Raw genomic sequence first — 12,581 nt, 5'->3', positions numbered from 1 at the left:
GAAAAAGTTTACCAGAAGACATTGAAATGGAAGTAGTTCATTGTTGTAATGATAGCATAATTAGCAGACTAATGCCAGTGGTTCAGGATATACTTTTGATTAAAAATGGTACACGATTACGTGTGCAAAAAAGGCTCTTATTATTCGATCTCAGTGAATTGTACATACTATTTACACAGACCTACACTGATAATTAAAGTATTTAATTCAGTACTTTCTATAAACTACGTCCGCAAAATTGAAGATTGGCTGGAGCAAGAGGAATATACACAGTTTGTGTTTGTACTATACATGGAAACTGTAAATTAAGGCTGGATGCTATAAAGATCCATACTAAAGATGAATTTTTGAGAATCAAAGTAACTCACTTGGAAAACAACATTGTCAGATTGTTACCTTCGTCATTCTTTTAAGTGCCCTTATATCTCGATTCTTTGAAAATAATTCATAAGAATTCTAGATAGCAAGTCTATTGATTAAGTGCAGTACAGCATTTGAATCAGAACTGAAAGGTATACGTGACAAACTGCAACAGTTGAAACATCAGACTTTATAGATCTATTTTGTAAGAAAGTTCAAATTCTGAAGCCATATTTCTTTATAGCAAACAACAATTAGAATTCAAATTGACAAAAAAACGGGACTTAAAAATAAAGAAGTATTGGTCACAACGGATTTTTCTGAGAATCTATCTTGTGCAGTTCAAAACGCTTCACAAGCTTCTCATTTTAATAATTAACAATGTACAGTCTTCTCAGTTTATTATTATTACAAATCTAAATCAGAGCTAAACACATAAGCTGTATTTATCAGACAGTTAAAAGCACGATACGTCTGCAGTACATACCATTCAGAAACAATCAATTCTAGAAATCATGAAACATGCAAAATTCATCCAGAAAATTGTATATATATGACAGATGAAGTTAAGCAGCATTTCAAATATTAATATTAAATTTCTAACCTTTTGACTTATGAGCAAGGTTTTAGAATTAATGCAGAGTGGCATTGCTCTGCAACAGCACATGGCAAAAGTGAGTCCGACGGGCAAGTCTTCTGGCGAAATCTTCCGAAGCAATATTGTCAGCACAATCACTGTATGGTTAGGCAAAAAAACATTTCACAAATATTAAAATACTGTTTTTTTCTGAGTTTGATCACGATAAATCCACAAGGCTCTCAAATAAAAGATTTTAATCAGCGTTGCCGGCACTTGACATCCTAAAGAATTACTTATTTACAATGAAACAGCAAAAAAATAAGTATAGAACGTTGTTTAAATGCTTCGCTTCAGATGGCATTGACTTTATCCCAAAATGACTATAGATTCCCCGGTAAATGTATATTTAGTTGTTTAAGTTTTACTTGAAATTTTCTTACCTAAAGAGATGAGCTTTTTATTATACTAAAAATTGTTTTTCTATCTATTACACAAGTTTGTACATTATGTGAATATTATTGGACTCGTAGAATATAAAATAATAGACTCATCTAGGTTATCTACAAAAGTTTATATGCTGAATTAGATCCTTTGACTGTAATCATACATACTAACATGCATTATTATCCACCCCACTTAAAAACCTCTTCACAAAACTTAAAGCACTTTACGTACTAAACATGTATTTATAGTACGTTTATTCTAAATATAAATTAAGACTTACTCGTATGTAAATAAGTTTTTCCAAAAGAGTTTTTACAGCATACGGATAACAAAAGATGTTGACGCAACGTAAGAAGAACTGTTAATCAATCCTCGAAGATTAACTGCACAGACAAAACGGCGAGACTTGAACGGCCACCCATAAAAGTATTAACCGCACCGCATACTGCTTAACCTCAGAAATCGACAAAACTGCAACCGTTATACAGAAATCGATGTCTGTAAGTAAAAGTGGAAATACATTAAGGAAATTTTTGTCGGTTTCAAGACAGTTGACATGTTTATTGGATCTATCAAATACTTTTTTAACTGCTTCTCTCGAGTAAGAAACAACAGATAGAGACGTTTGTCAATGATATGGTAATATTTGCCTAAAGAGAGTAAGAGCGAGCGAGAATGATGAATTCCAATATTTTTACGGTAACTTAGGAAAAAATCATACGTAAAAAAACGCTCCTTGAGATATTTTCTGGTTTATTTCGGTATTAAGCAAGTAAAAGTGCATCATAATGGTACTTTTTTTTAATAATTAACGATAACTTGAGTGATTGAAACACTCGAAAATCGTATTTTTTTGAGGTTTTTTGAAATTTGGGAAAACAAAAATTAATTTCTGTAAGGAAGTAGGTCTGTACTAATATTCAGCGAATAGAGACAGATGAAAATTTTATCTTCTCATAAATTTAAGACCATATGCGTGATCATGATACTCGAAAATCGCTTTTTTTAGAGGTTTTCCAAGGTTAGAGACGACACAAACACTTTTAGATAAAAAACAACAAATTATTAGTACAAACTGGGTACCGATGTATAAAACACATTGTTTGTTAATTTTTTATGTAGTTTTTTTTGTATAGTAACGCAAAAAGCATTATCTAACGGTAAGGTACTTTTACGAGCAACGTTTATCCACCATTATAATTTTTTTTTTTTTAAATCACTGCTTACAAAAAACAACAATTAAGTAGCTCTAAAATTAGATTACATGGAATTATCTATGTTACTCCAATTTCTGCTCAGAGAGATTGTCAGAGTTTACAGGGAATGCCATATATATATATTATTTTGTAAAATACATGGGGCACTTCGCATAACCACCAACAGCCCCTCTACTCACCCCCTCCCCAAAAAAAACCACCCACTTCCCCTCCACAAATTGAAAGAAAATTCATCTTACTCCTACGTTGTTTTGACCTAGTGTCTATGAAATCAGGCCTCAACCATGATGTAAAAATACAAGGTGTGGCGTTCCGAGGTCTCATTTTCGTGCCGTTCTGCGCCTTCCATCACGACGCCATATTTAAGGGAGATGTGACTACTACAGCGCCGAAGAGCCTATACAATAAAACGAAGTGGCCAAAGTTGAAACTAAAACCTATCCCCCACATCCACCTTAAAATGAGACATATATATCTTCCTATATAATATAGTCGTAAGAGTTAGAGCGAGGTTTTGCTCCCCCCCCGCTGCCCCCGGCTCCCCCTCAGCTCCCCCCCAAATAAGGTAGTTATTCTTTCATTTTCTTGCATTTTTCGAGTAATCCTACTTTTTAGCTAGCTCCCCCCCCCCGCTCCCCTCCCTACTCCCCCCCAACTTTCCCATACACAATGTAAATATATTCGTAAAGCCTTATATATTAACTGTTACAAATAGTATAATTTTTACATATAATTTTATTTGACCATAACAAAAAATTTTGTTACAATTATCTTACTTATTATGTTTATTTTGATTACATACTCTAAAATGTCTTTTTAGGTGCACTGCTCTTACATAACCTTTTCCACAATTTTGACAAATATTTTTTTCAACGTTTTTTTCATGACTTTTCAAATGTCTTTGTAAGTAATAATTTCTTTTGAAACTTTTTCACATTTAATACACTTAAAATTTTTTTCAATGTTTTGGCATTCTTTTGTGTAACGCAAATAGTTTTTCTTGTCTAATATTATAATGCTACATAGATCACATACAAAAAATTTTTCTTTGTGAATTTTTTCGTGTGATGATAGACACTCTTGATTTGGAAATTTTGAGTTACATTAGTGACACTAATTAAATTTTGCATCCATGATGGTGTATCTGAAAACATGTAACAAAAAACGAATTATTTATGATTACATAAATCTAGGTACTAGACGGTACTGAAATTTGCTTTTTGATAAAAGAAAGAATTTGCAAGAAAGTATAAAAATAGTAATGAACTATAGAATAGTTTTTTTGTAACTCTAAAATTTCATTCCGAACAATATTTTTAATTTCAAATTTGTTTTCTAATTCAATTTGGATAAAAATTTTTTTTGGGTTTCTGCATCTTGACAATGCAACATATAATTGCCCATGAGAAAATAATGGTTTTCTAAGGTATAATCCTAAGGCATCAAAACTTTGACCTTGAGATTTATTAATAGTCATAGAAAAAGCTAAGGTAAATAGAAATTGTTTTCCGTACAATATAAACGGTAGCGAAGAAGAATTGTTTTTTTGTAGTGTTATTCTTGGAATAAAGACTTTATTTCCTTTTTTTTCACCTGTGATTATTTCAGCTTCGATGTTGTACTTCAAAAATTTTGTAATTTATAATCTTGTACCGTTGCGAAGTCCTTCAGATATGTTTAAGTTTCGTATTAACATAACAATAGCGTTAACTTTCAAATTCAATTCATGTGGAGGAAGACCTTCTTAAATACTACTTAAATATTCTGTAGGGAAATTAATATAAATATTATCATCTGATTTATCTACTCCTTTGTAAGTTGCTTTATCAATACAATAGTACGTAACTAATGTTCCTACCATATTATTTAAAATTTTTTTGTTCAAAAAATTAGTGTATTCATTGTGAGATGTTAATATTAGCTTTACTTATAAAAGAATCATCATCATTATTAAAAATTCTAGAACATACATTATTTGTTTTCCATGTCTGAGGAATTATAAAAGTTTAAATTTTGCCTTCTCCTAAATCCAGTAGCAATAAAGAAAATTTTTTATCAATTGAACGTATATTATTTTTTAAATAAAAAATATTAAATCAAGGCCAAAAATTAGAAAATTCTATGGTTTCTTGAACAATAGTAATTTTGCTTCCGTTTTTTACTACTGGGAAAATGTGACCAAAGTCTCTACCTAAAATTGTTATTTTATTTCCAAAAGGTTTATTACTACTAGATAAATATTTTAAAGTCCTATCAACGATTTCTAACGCTTTTTTTGGTATCATCGAAGCTTCATCTCAAATAATTACTGTTACATTACGTAATGTTTGTTTATTTGGCTCAAATTGGAAGAATGCACTTTCTATAAGTCTAAAGGAAGTCTAAAAGTTCTGTGAGTGGTCATTTCTTTTGGGAGCAGAATAGTAGCAATACATTTGGGCCAAAATTTTGGTTATAACAATTTACAAGAAAAAAAAATCAACTAACGATACGGTTAAAACAAAATGAATTTGTGATTCTAACAATATCGTTATTTTGTAATTTTTGACGATATTTAAAATCTTTTAATACGTTGTCGTTTTAAATGTATAAAAATCAGGCATTAGTCAGGGAAAATAAAAAGTGATTGTTAAAAATTCATGTAACTAATTATGATTAATTTACATTTATTACATATATAAATTTTAAGTAACAATTAATATGATTCGGGTTTTTTTCCATACTTCGTAAATCTTATTTGCAATTACGGGGGTTGGTGCGCAGAGCGCGCAGGTGACATATATAGTTGTAAGAGCTTAGAAATATCTATTGACACATACAGGATAGACAGCTCATTTAAAAAAGGGAGCTACTAGAAGAAATAATAAAGCTTACCAACAAAATGTCAAGGGCACATCTCTCTGTCTATATAAACTTTACCACTTTTATTTGAAATTAGCAGCTTGTTTTTCATATTTTCTTAAAAGCAGACCAGTAATCATTCCCCAGCGTAGAAAATTTATTCCCAAGTACTTTTGAAAAACGACAAAGTCTTCCGAATTCTGTAAAATATACTTCAACATATTATTTTTATACTAACAATTAATTTTATCATTTTTTAAGGCTTTAAAAAATATTAATACAAACCTTATTTTAAAAAAATTACACTTATAACACAATAAAATGGGGGGTTGGCGCGCGGAGCGCGCAGGGGGGCGGAGTCCCAGTAGTATGATATTTTTGTATACACACACAAAGATATGGACATACACATGAATATACATGTACGTCAATTGATGATTGATTACCTATTTAGTCAGTTTTTTCTGTGTAAATATTCACGAATTGTACGTTTGGTCACTGAAACAACTGAAATAAAAATATTAAAATAAAAAATGTCTATTGTTTCACAAGTTTCTTGATGTTAATACCTTTATATTTTAGAAGCTTTTGAAATTCGCAGACAGACATGGCAGCACGATGGAAGCGTACCTGATTAGTCAATCAAAATGATGTGCAACGCCACACCTTTTGTTTTTATATCATGCCTTCAACTACCTCCCACCCCTCCTATGCAAACTAATCACTGTCTCTTCACACGATTATTCTTAACCCTCCCACTGCCCACCACTGCCCACCACACGATTTTTTTACCGTTTCAATGCACTTCTATTTTCTGCGTAAAGTGGTCGAAGGAAATGGATAATAACCAAACATGTTCTAAATATACATACTAAAGACAGTTCAGTAAGAATGCAAAGGAGATTTTTGTCATGAAACTGATTAGTAAAAATGTTTTCTCGTACTGTAAAATATCAAGCAAAAAAAATTCAAAATTTTACCTATTTATCTAATAATTACAGGTCTATGAGCTTACTTAAGTGTAAATATTGCCTACATTTTTTTGATAACTAAAAAATAAATAAAAATTCATCCAAAAAATGTATAACAACAAATTTTTTGAATAAAGTGTATGAAATATAGTTATTAAAAAAAAATATTACATACGCCACGTAAGAGAGCATACGTACGGTAAATCTATACATTGGTTTATCTGTGACTAAAAATTTAAAAGAGCAACAATTTTACAGCGCTATTTACATACACATAACCCGAAGCACAATGAAATTTAAAAACATAGAATAAGATCTTTAATAAAAGATGCATAAAAAAGGCATGACAATCGAGTATTGAAAAAAGTCAGGAAAGAATTTCAATAGCATGTAATTAATTATTAACCATTAAACTAATTTTCGATACCTAATTTTCTTTGTTTTTTATAATACAGATGAAACTATTCCAAACGGAAGATTAAATGTAAACGTGTACTCATAAATATATTAAAATGCTTATGTGAATTAGAAAGAAAATGAACAAAAAATGTAACTAAAGAACGACAATATTTATCGTTGAGAAAATCTTATGTACCATGCTGGAATTTTTTTTTATTTTATTAAGTTTAATAATTAAATTTTAATTACTTTTCGGACAATCTTTTCTTAATTTTTTACCACAGACCAACTAAAGCTGATTTTTTTGTAACAACCATACTCAACTTATATGAAAGGTATTTACTATTTTTTTTGTGTAATTATTATAATTACTCATACCTATAATTAGTCGACAGCACGACAGGTGACGAGTAAGTCAACCAAACTTACGAATTCTCGCGTATCTGCGCCTGATGAGGCTGACGCATATTGTCAGCGAAACGTTGCGCATCAATAAATCAACGCAGAAAATTTAAATACACTTTACTTGTATTTATTTATTTTCTTACATTTCGCCTTCAACGGATCACTGATCACTTTGAATTTCCAAATTCACCGGAGGGCACTGATATATACTAGCAAATCAATTACTCATACCATTCGTAATTTTCAATTGAAACAATTTTTTTTCATTTAAAAAATTTTTTCTCTTACTTTAACGCATACGTCAAGAATTATAATTCATTTATAGGCGGTTGACGCACGAAGTGCGCAGGGGAAAGAGCCCGACTAATATATACATACATATATATTTGGGGCATTCTTTTTCAAACGGACACCCCATCCTCTCCAGAATTTGTTAGTCTCCAAAATATTGTCCAGCAGTACAAATGTAAGCTTTGAACCTCTACTTTCGAATGCTGTCTGGCCGAATTCGTATAACTTATTTTTAGACACAATATAGCGGATTTGCAATGTGGCTTAGTTTATTCGCAGAGCCCATATTATTTTGAAATTTTTCTTAAACCGACTTTTCATAGTGACTTACGTTTCTATAAGCTTAGGCATTAGTAGTACATGAAATAATAAAAAATATTAGATCCAATATGGCGGCCAAACTATAATTAGTGGTGCAAAAATGATTTTGAAATCGTTATTCAACTCGTTGTTTATTATTGTCATTTAAAGCCACCATATTGTGTCTAAAAATGAGTTGTACAAATTTGGCCGGACAGCATTCGAAAGTAGAGGTTCCAAGCCTTCATTTGCACTGCTGGAAAATACTTTGGAGACTAACAAATTCTGGAGAGGATGGGGTGCCCGGTAGAGAAAGAATGCCCCATATATATATATTAGGGTGGTCGTTAGCATTTTTTTTCGACTTTTTAATGAGTGCCGGGCAAAAATAGCTTCTATAGGCCCAAAAACTCGTGCGCAAATCCCAAGTTGCGTTATCGGATCCTTTTAACACATGCCGCAAAGCACCTGAAGTTCCTTATGTAAATAACATGTGAAAAAGCACTTCAATTGTTTATACGTCCAAAAAGCTATAAAAATCATGAAATAAAATGATCGCAAGTATATATTTTCATATTTTTTTGTCTCCTAAATTCATTAAAACCATAATTTTTTCACTGTTCCTTGGAGGAAAAAAGTTATGAGCGAAAAACTGCGAAAATTGCTAAAATAAGCGAGAAAAATCGTATAAAGAGAATAGAATATTCTGTATGGTGATTGTACTTGACTCGATGGAGTATTAAATATATTTTTTATAAAAATTAAACGTGCATACCTGTAATTTAACGTTGGGTAGAGATCTCTTAAGCCTCCTGAATCGGAGCTATGATAATTTCAAGTTATGCGCAAATCTCAGGCCGTTAGCTGGTGAAAGACTATTTTTTGATATTTTCAGCTTCAGTAAACAATTTATATTGAACAATCAATTTTTAAACTATAGTTCCCTTGATAATCTGCATGACTTGCAAAGCTTCATTATCACATGAAATGCTTAATTTGTCCAGGGCCCTTTCCACAATGGACCCTGTGCTGCGCAGAGCAGCGCATGTGTTGTGCTGTGTTGCGCTGTTCGGAATGAGTTTCGTGACGTTACGCAATGCAATTGTTATCGAGCGTGACATTATAAAACGCATGGAACAGGGTGGACTTATGGACTCTGTGCAGCACAGGGTCCATTGTAGAAAGAGCCCAGGGGTAGTAATTTCAAAGGTTAGGTTAGCTACGCTGCCGCGCATTGAGCAGAAGCTTTAAGCAAAATAGTAGCTTGATGTTTCTTTCACGTCGTATTGCTTGCATAAAATTATAAAGATAAAATTGTATATAATATTATTTCTCAACTATTAATGAAGTTAATTTTTTGTGTAATAAATTAAATTATATTTTTCAGCAGTAATTTACATATATAGTGAGAATGGCATACGATTTACGAGAGCGAGTGAATTATCTTGGATTTATAACCAATTAAATAGTTGTAAATAGTAGATTACAGTCGATCAAACAAGTTCTTGCTGTCTCATTATATAATATTAGGAGATTGAAAAACAATTTAAACGATAGCGCACAATTAGCAATAGAAGAGTGTATTATTTTTTGGAAAAAAGCTCGTATCCCGACTCAAGAACTGCATAAATGTGTTAAAAAAATCAAGGATGAATACGAGAGATGGAGAAATATCCAGAAGAGTGCTTCACGTCAATCCGACAGGCAAAAGAAAAATGAAGAAGCTTATTTAGCCAGTATAAACAAATTATTCGACATTGCCAAACAAGATGTTCTGACGACCATAATAGATGAATCTGATAAAGAGTTTTTAATACAGCAAAGAGGTAAATCTCTATGCATGATTTTAAGGCTACATAAGAGATAATTAATAAATCAAGAAGTAAAGATTTTCACTATTGAAAAAAGACTTTGAAGAGTGAAAATGAGCTCATCGAAGCCCTATTCGATGATTTTTAAAGGATAACTACAAATCTCAACTTGTATTATAACTAGAGAGCTAAAAATTAATATACACATGTATTTTAATAAAACCAAGGTACCTGTAAAATTTTATCCTCCTACCTACCATACAATCTGAGATCTGGAATACCCCAACAAATCACCGAATAAGGCTTCGATGAGCTCATTTTCATACATATACTAAGGAATCCATTCTCTAAGTAAATAATTGGCATTTTATGCTCAGTCTTTTTCAAAATTATTTCTTAATCATTTGTCAATGTGAATTTTTGACTGTTGGTCTTGAAATATGTATGAAATGTTTTAAGAAAAGCAAATCAATCTAAATATTTATTCTTAAACACATATAAAAAGCTGGAATAAAATTACTTTTCACTCTTTATAATAAAAAAAAATTATACATAAACTCTCAATAATATTTTATAAAACCTAAAAGTATTTGAATAGAATTAAAATTTTTGAAGTCTGAAAGTAAATTTTGATTTAAAAGTATGATTTTTCAAGTATTATTTTCACTAATAAATCTGTCTATTTACAGAGACAATCTTCAAATGATCTTTTTCGTACAAATCTCACTTTAAAATCAATACTTTAAACAAATATTATTGATAATCAATTATTTATTGAAAATCATAATTTTCAGAAGAATCATCAGATGCTACAGAGGAAACAGTGGAAGGATCATCACACATGGAAATTGACTGTGAAGTTTTAAATTTGGAACATCCTGTAGCTGTATCTCATGATTATGATCAAAACCCACAATTAAAAAAAGACGAGGATACGTTTGCGTTCGCTACGAAAGGTCTAAATTTCTATTACTTGGTTTTGATCAGTTAACTATCAGTTACTTTAACAAATTGAACTTATTTATTATTTTACTGCTATTTGTAAAGTTTATGCATTTCCTTAAATTAAAATTGAAAGTTTCATATTTCTTAAATTTTAGAGGAACTTAATGAGTTGATAAGACCGGAGTCAGAATCTCAGCCTTCTCATAACACACCTCCACCGAAAAGAAGAGGTAAAGAATTTGTAGTTACCTTAAGACTTGCGAACGTATTAGACAAATGCAAAATAAGCAAACGAGATGCAATGCACTTATTGATGGCCTTTGCAGAAGCTCTGAAAATTGATACTCGCAATTTAGTTCTTAATACTACATCAATTCATGAAGCTCGACAAACGTATCACAAAAAACGATACGAGTCAATAAAATAGTATGTTTCCCAACTATTTTCTAACACAGCAAATATAATACACTGGGATGGAAAACTACTTGCAGGCCTCGCGCGAACAGAAATCGTCGATAGGTTAGCGATTATAATAACAAATAATACAGAAGAGCAGCTATTAGGAGTACCTGTGATTGAATCAAGTACTGGACGAAACCAAGGTCAAGCTGTATTCGATACTCTAATTGACTGGTCTCTACAAGACAACATTCAAGCCTTATGCTGTGACTCTACAGCGAGTAATACTGGTCGCGTGAATGGTGCTTGCATAATATTGGAGCAATTAATGTATAAAGAGCTTTTTTATTTTATCTGCAGGCACCATATCTGTGAATTGATTTTGAGATGTGTTTTTGAGGAAAAATTTGGAAAAACTTCGGGGCCAGACACTCCTGTTTTTAAGAGCTTTCAAAATTTTTGGAAAACGGCTGATCAAAACGAATACGATATAGGAATCTCCGATATTTTCGTTAAAAAATCTGTTCAAGATGTTGAAGAGAGAATTTTAAATTATTCTTTAAAACTGTCAAAAATTAAACAAATTCGAAGTGATTACCAAGAATTTCTGGAAGTAGTAATTGTCTTTCTTGGTGGTGAATTATCAAAAAATTATAAGTTTCGTCCTCCCGGTCCAATACATCACGCTAGATGGATGGCCAAAGCTATCTACTGTCTCAAAATTTTCATTTTTCGGAAAAAATTTTTGCTTAATGAAGACGATTACACAAAATGTAGAGATATTTCTATATTTATCATAAGAACCTACGTTCAAGCTTGGTTTGAAGCGCCAATTGCTGCCAAGGCACCAAATCAAGATATAAATTTTGTTAAAAGTTTATATTATTATAAAAATAATGATAAACAAATATCTAAGAATACTGTAAAAAAATTCATCAAACATTTGTGGTACTTGTCTCCAGAAACAGCAGCTCTTTCATTTTTTGATTCTGACATTTCAATCGAAGAAAAACGTAAAATGGTCGATGCTTTAAAGTCAGACAGCAGTAAATTTGTCTCTAAAAAACGTGTTTTAGCAGATGAAAAATCTGTGCATAACTTGATTAAATCAAGTGTCTGTGATTTTTTGTGCAAAGATTCATTGAAATTTTTTGAGCGATTTAACATTGACTCATCATTTTTGTTAAAAGATCCATCAAAATGGAGTAAAGAAAGAAATTACGTAAATGGTTTGAAAATTGTTGAAAATTTAAGAGTTGTGAATGATGTTGCAGAAAGAGAAGTCAAATTGATGACGGATTTTAACAAAATATTAACAAAAGATGAGCAACAACGACAGTATCTGATGACCATAATAAAAGACTATCGCAGTTTTTTCCCAACCTGTAACAAAACTTCTTTAAATATTAATTACGAATAAAACATTTTTTCTATTTTGAAATCATAATAAATTTTTTTTAAACCTTATTTTCAGTCAAATTATTCATTCTTTCACGTCAAACTTAAAACTGATATAAAATGTGCATATCTGCGTAATAAATTTACCATTTTATTTATTGCTGTGTAAAAGATTTGCTTAAGCTGTATAAAAGATTTAAATAATAAAAATGAAGATTCA

The 12,581-nt window shown here is 31.1% G+C and overlaps 2 protein-coding genes across 10 annotated transcripts in view; one reads left to right on the top strand and one right to left on the bottom strand.

Annotated features, from left to right (window-relative positions):
- kuz (zinc-dependent metalloprotease kuz) overlaps positions 1-12,581 on the bottom strand; it is a 539,267-nt gene that overhangs the window by 168,226 nt on the left and 358,460 nt on the right. The gene's annotated exons all lie outside the window — the stretch shown is intronic.
- LOC149375767 (uncharacterized) lies at positions 8,826-12,383 on the top strand. The gene is made up of 6 exons (XM_089598031.1): positions 8,826-8,978; positions 9,457-9,634; positions 10,414-10,575; positions 10,720-10,794; positions 11,056-11,453; positions 11,730-12,383. The coding sequence occupies exons 1-6, from the start codon at positions 8,826-8,828 to the stop codon at positions 12,381-12,383; spliced, it is 1,620 nt and encodes a 539-aa protein (XP_089454157.1).

Source organism: Copidosoma floridanum, unplaced genomic scaffold, assembly GCF_036245765.1.
Source record: "Copidosoma floridanum isolate Cflo_tuat_1 unplaced genomic scaffold, Cflo_Japanese_pri ptg000004l, whole genome shotgun sequence".
NCBI lineage: Eukaryota > Metazoa > Arthropoda > Insecta > Hymenoptera > Encyrtidae > Copidosoma > Copidosoma floridanum.
This window is presented reverse-complemented; position numbering and strand designations above follow the sequence as displayed.

Excerpts from the sequence above, each read along its gene's own strand:
- LOC149375767 (XM_089598031.1), top strand. The coding sequence starts at position 8,826 with ATGGACCCTGTGCTGCGCAGAGCAGCGCATGTGTTGTGCTGTGTTGCG. Across the intron at positions 10,576-10,719 it reads GTTTGCGTTCGCTACGAAAG|AGGAACTTAATGAGTTGATA; the intron begins GTCTAAATTTCT and ends CTTAAATTTTAG. Across the intron at positions 11,454-11,729 it reads CTGATCAAAACGAATACGAT|ACAAAATGTAGAGATATTTC; the intron begins ATAGGAATCTCC and ends GAAGACGATTAC.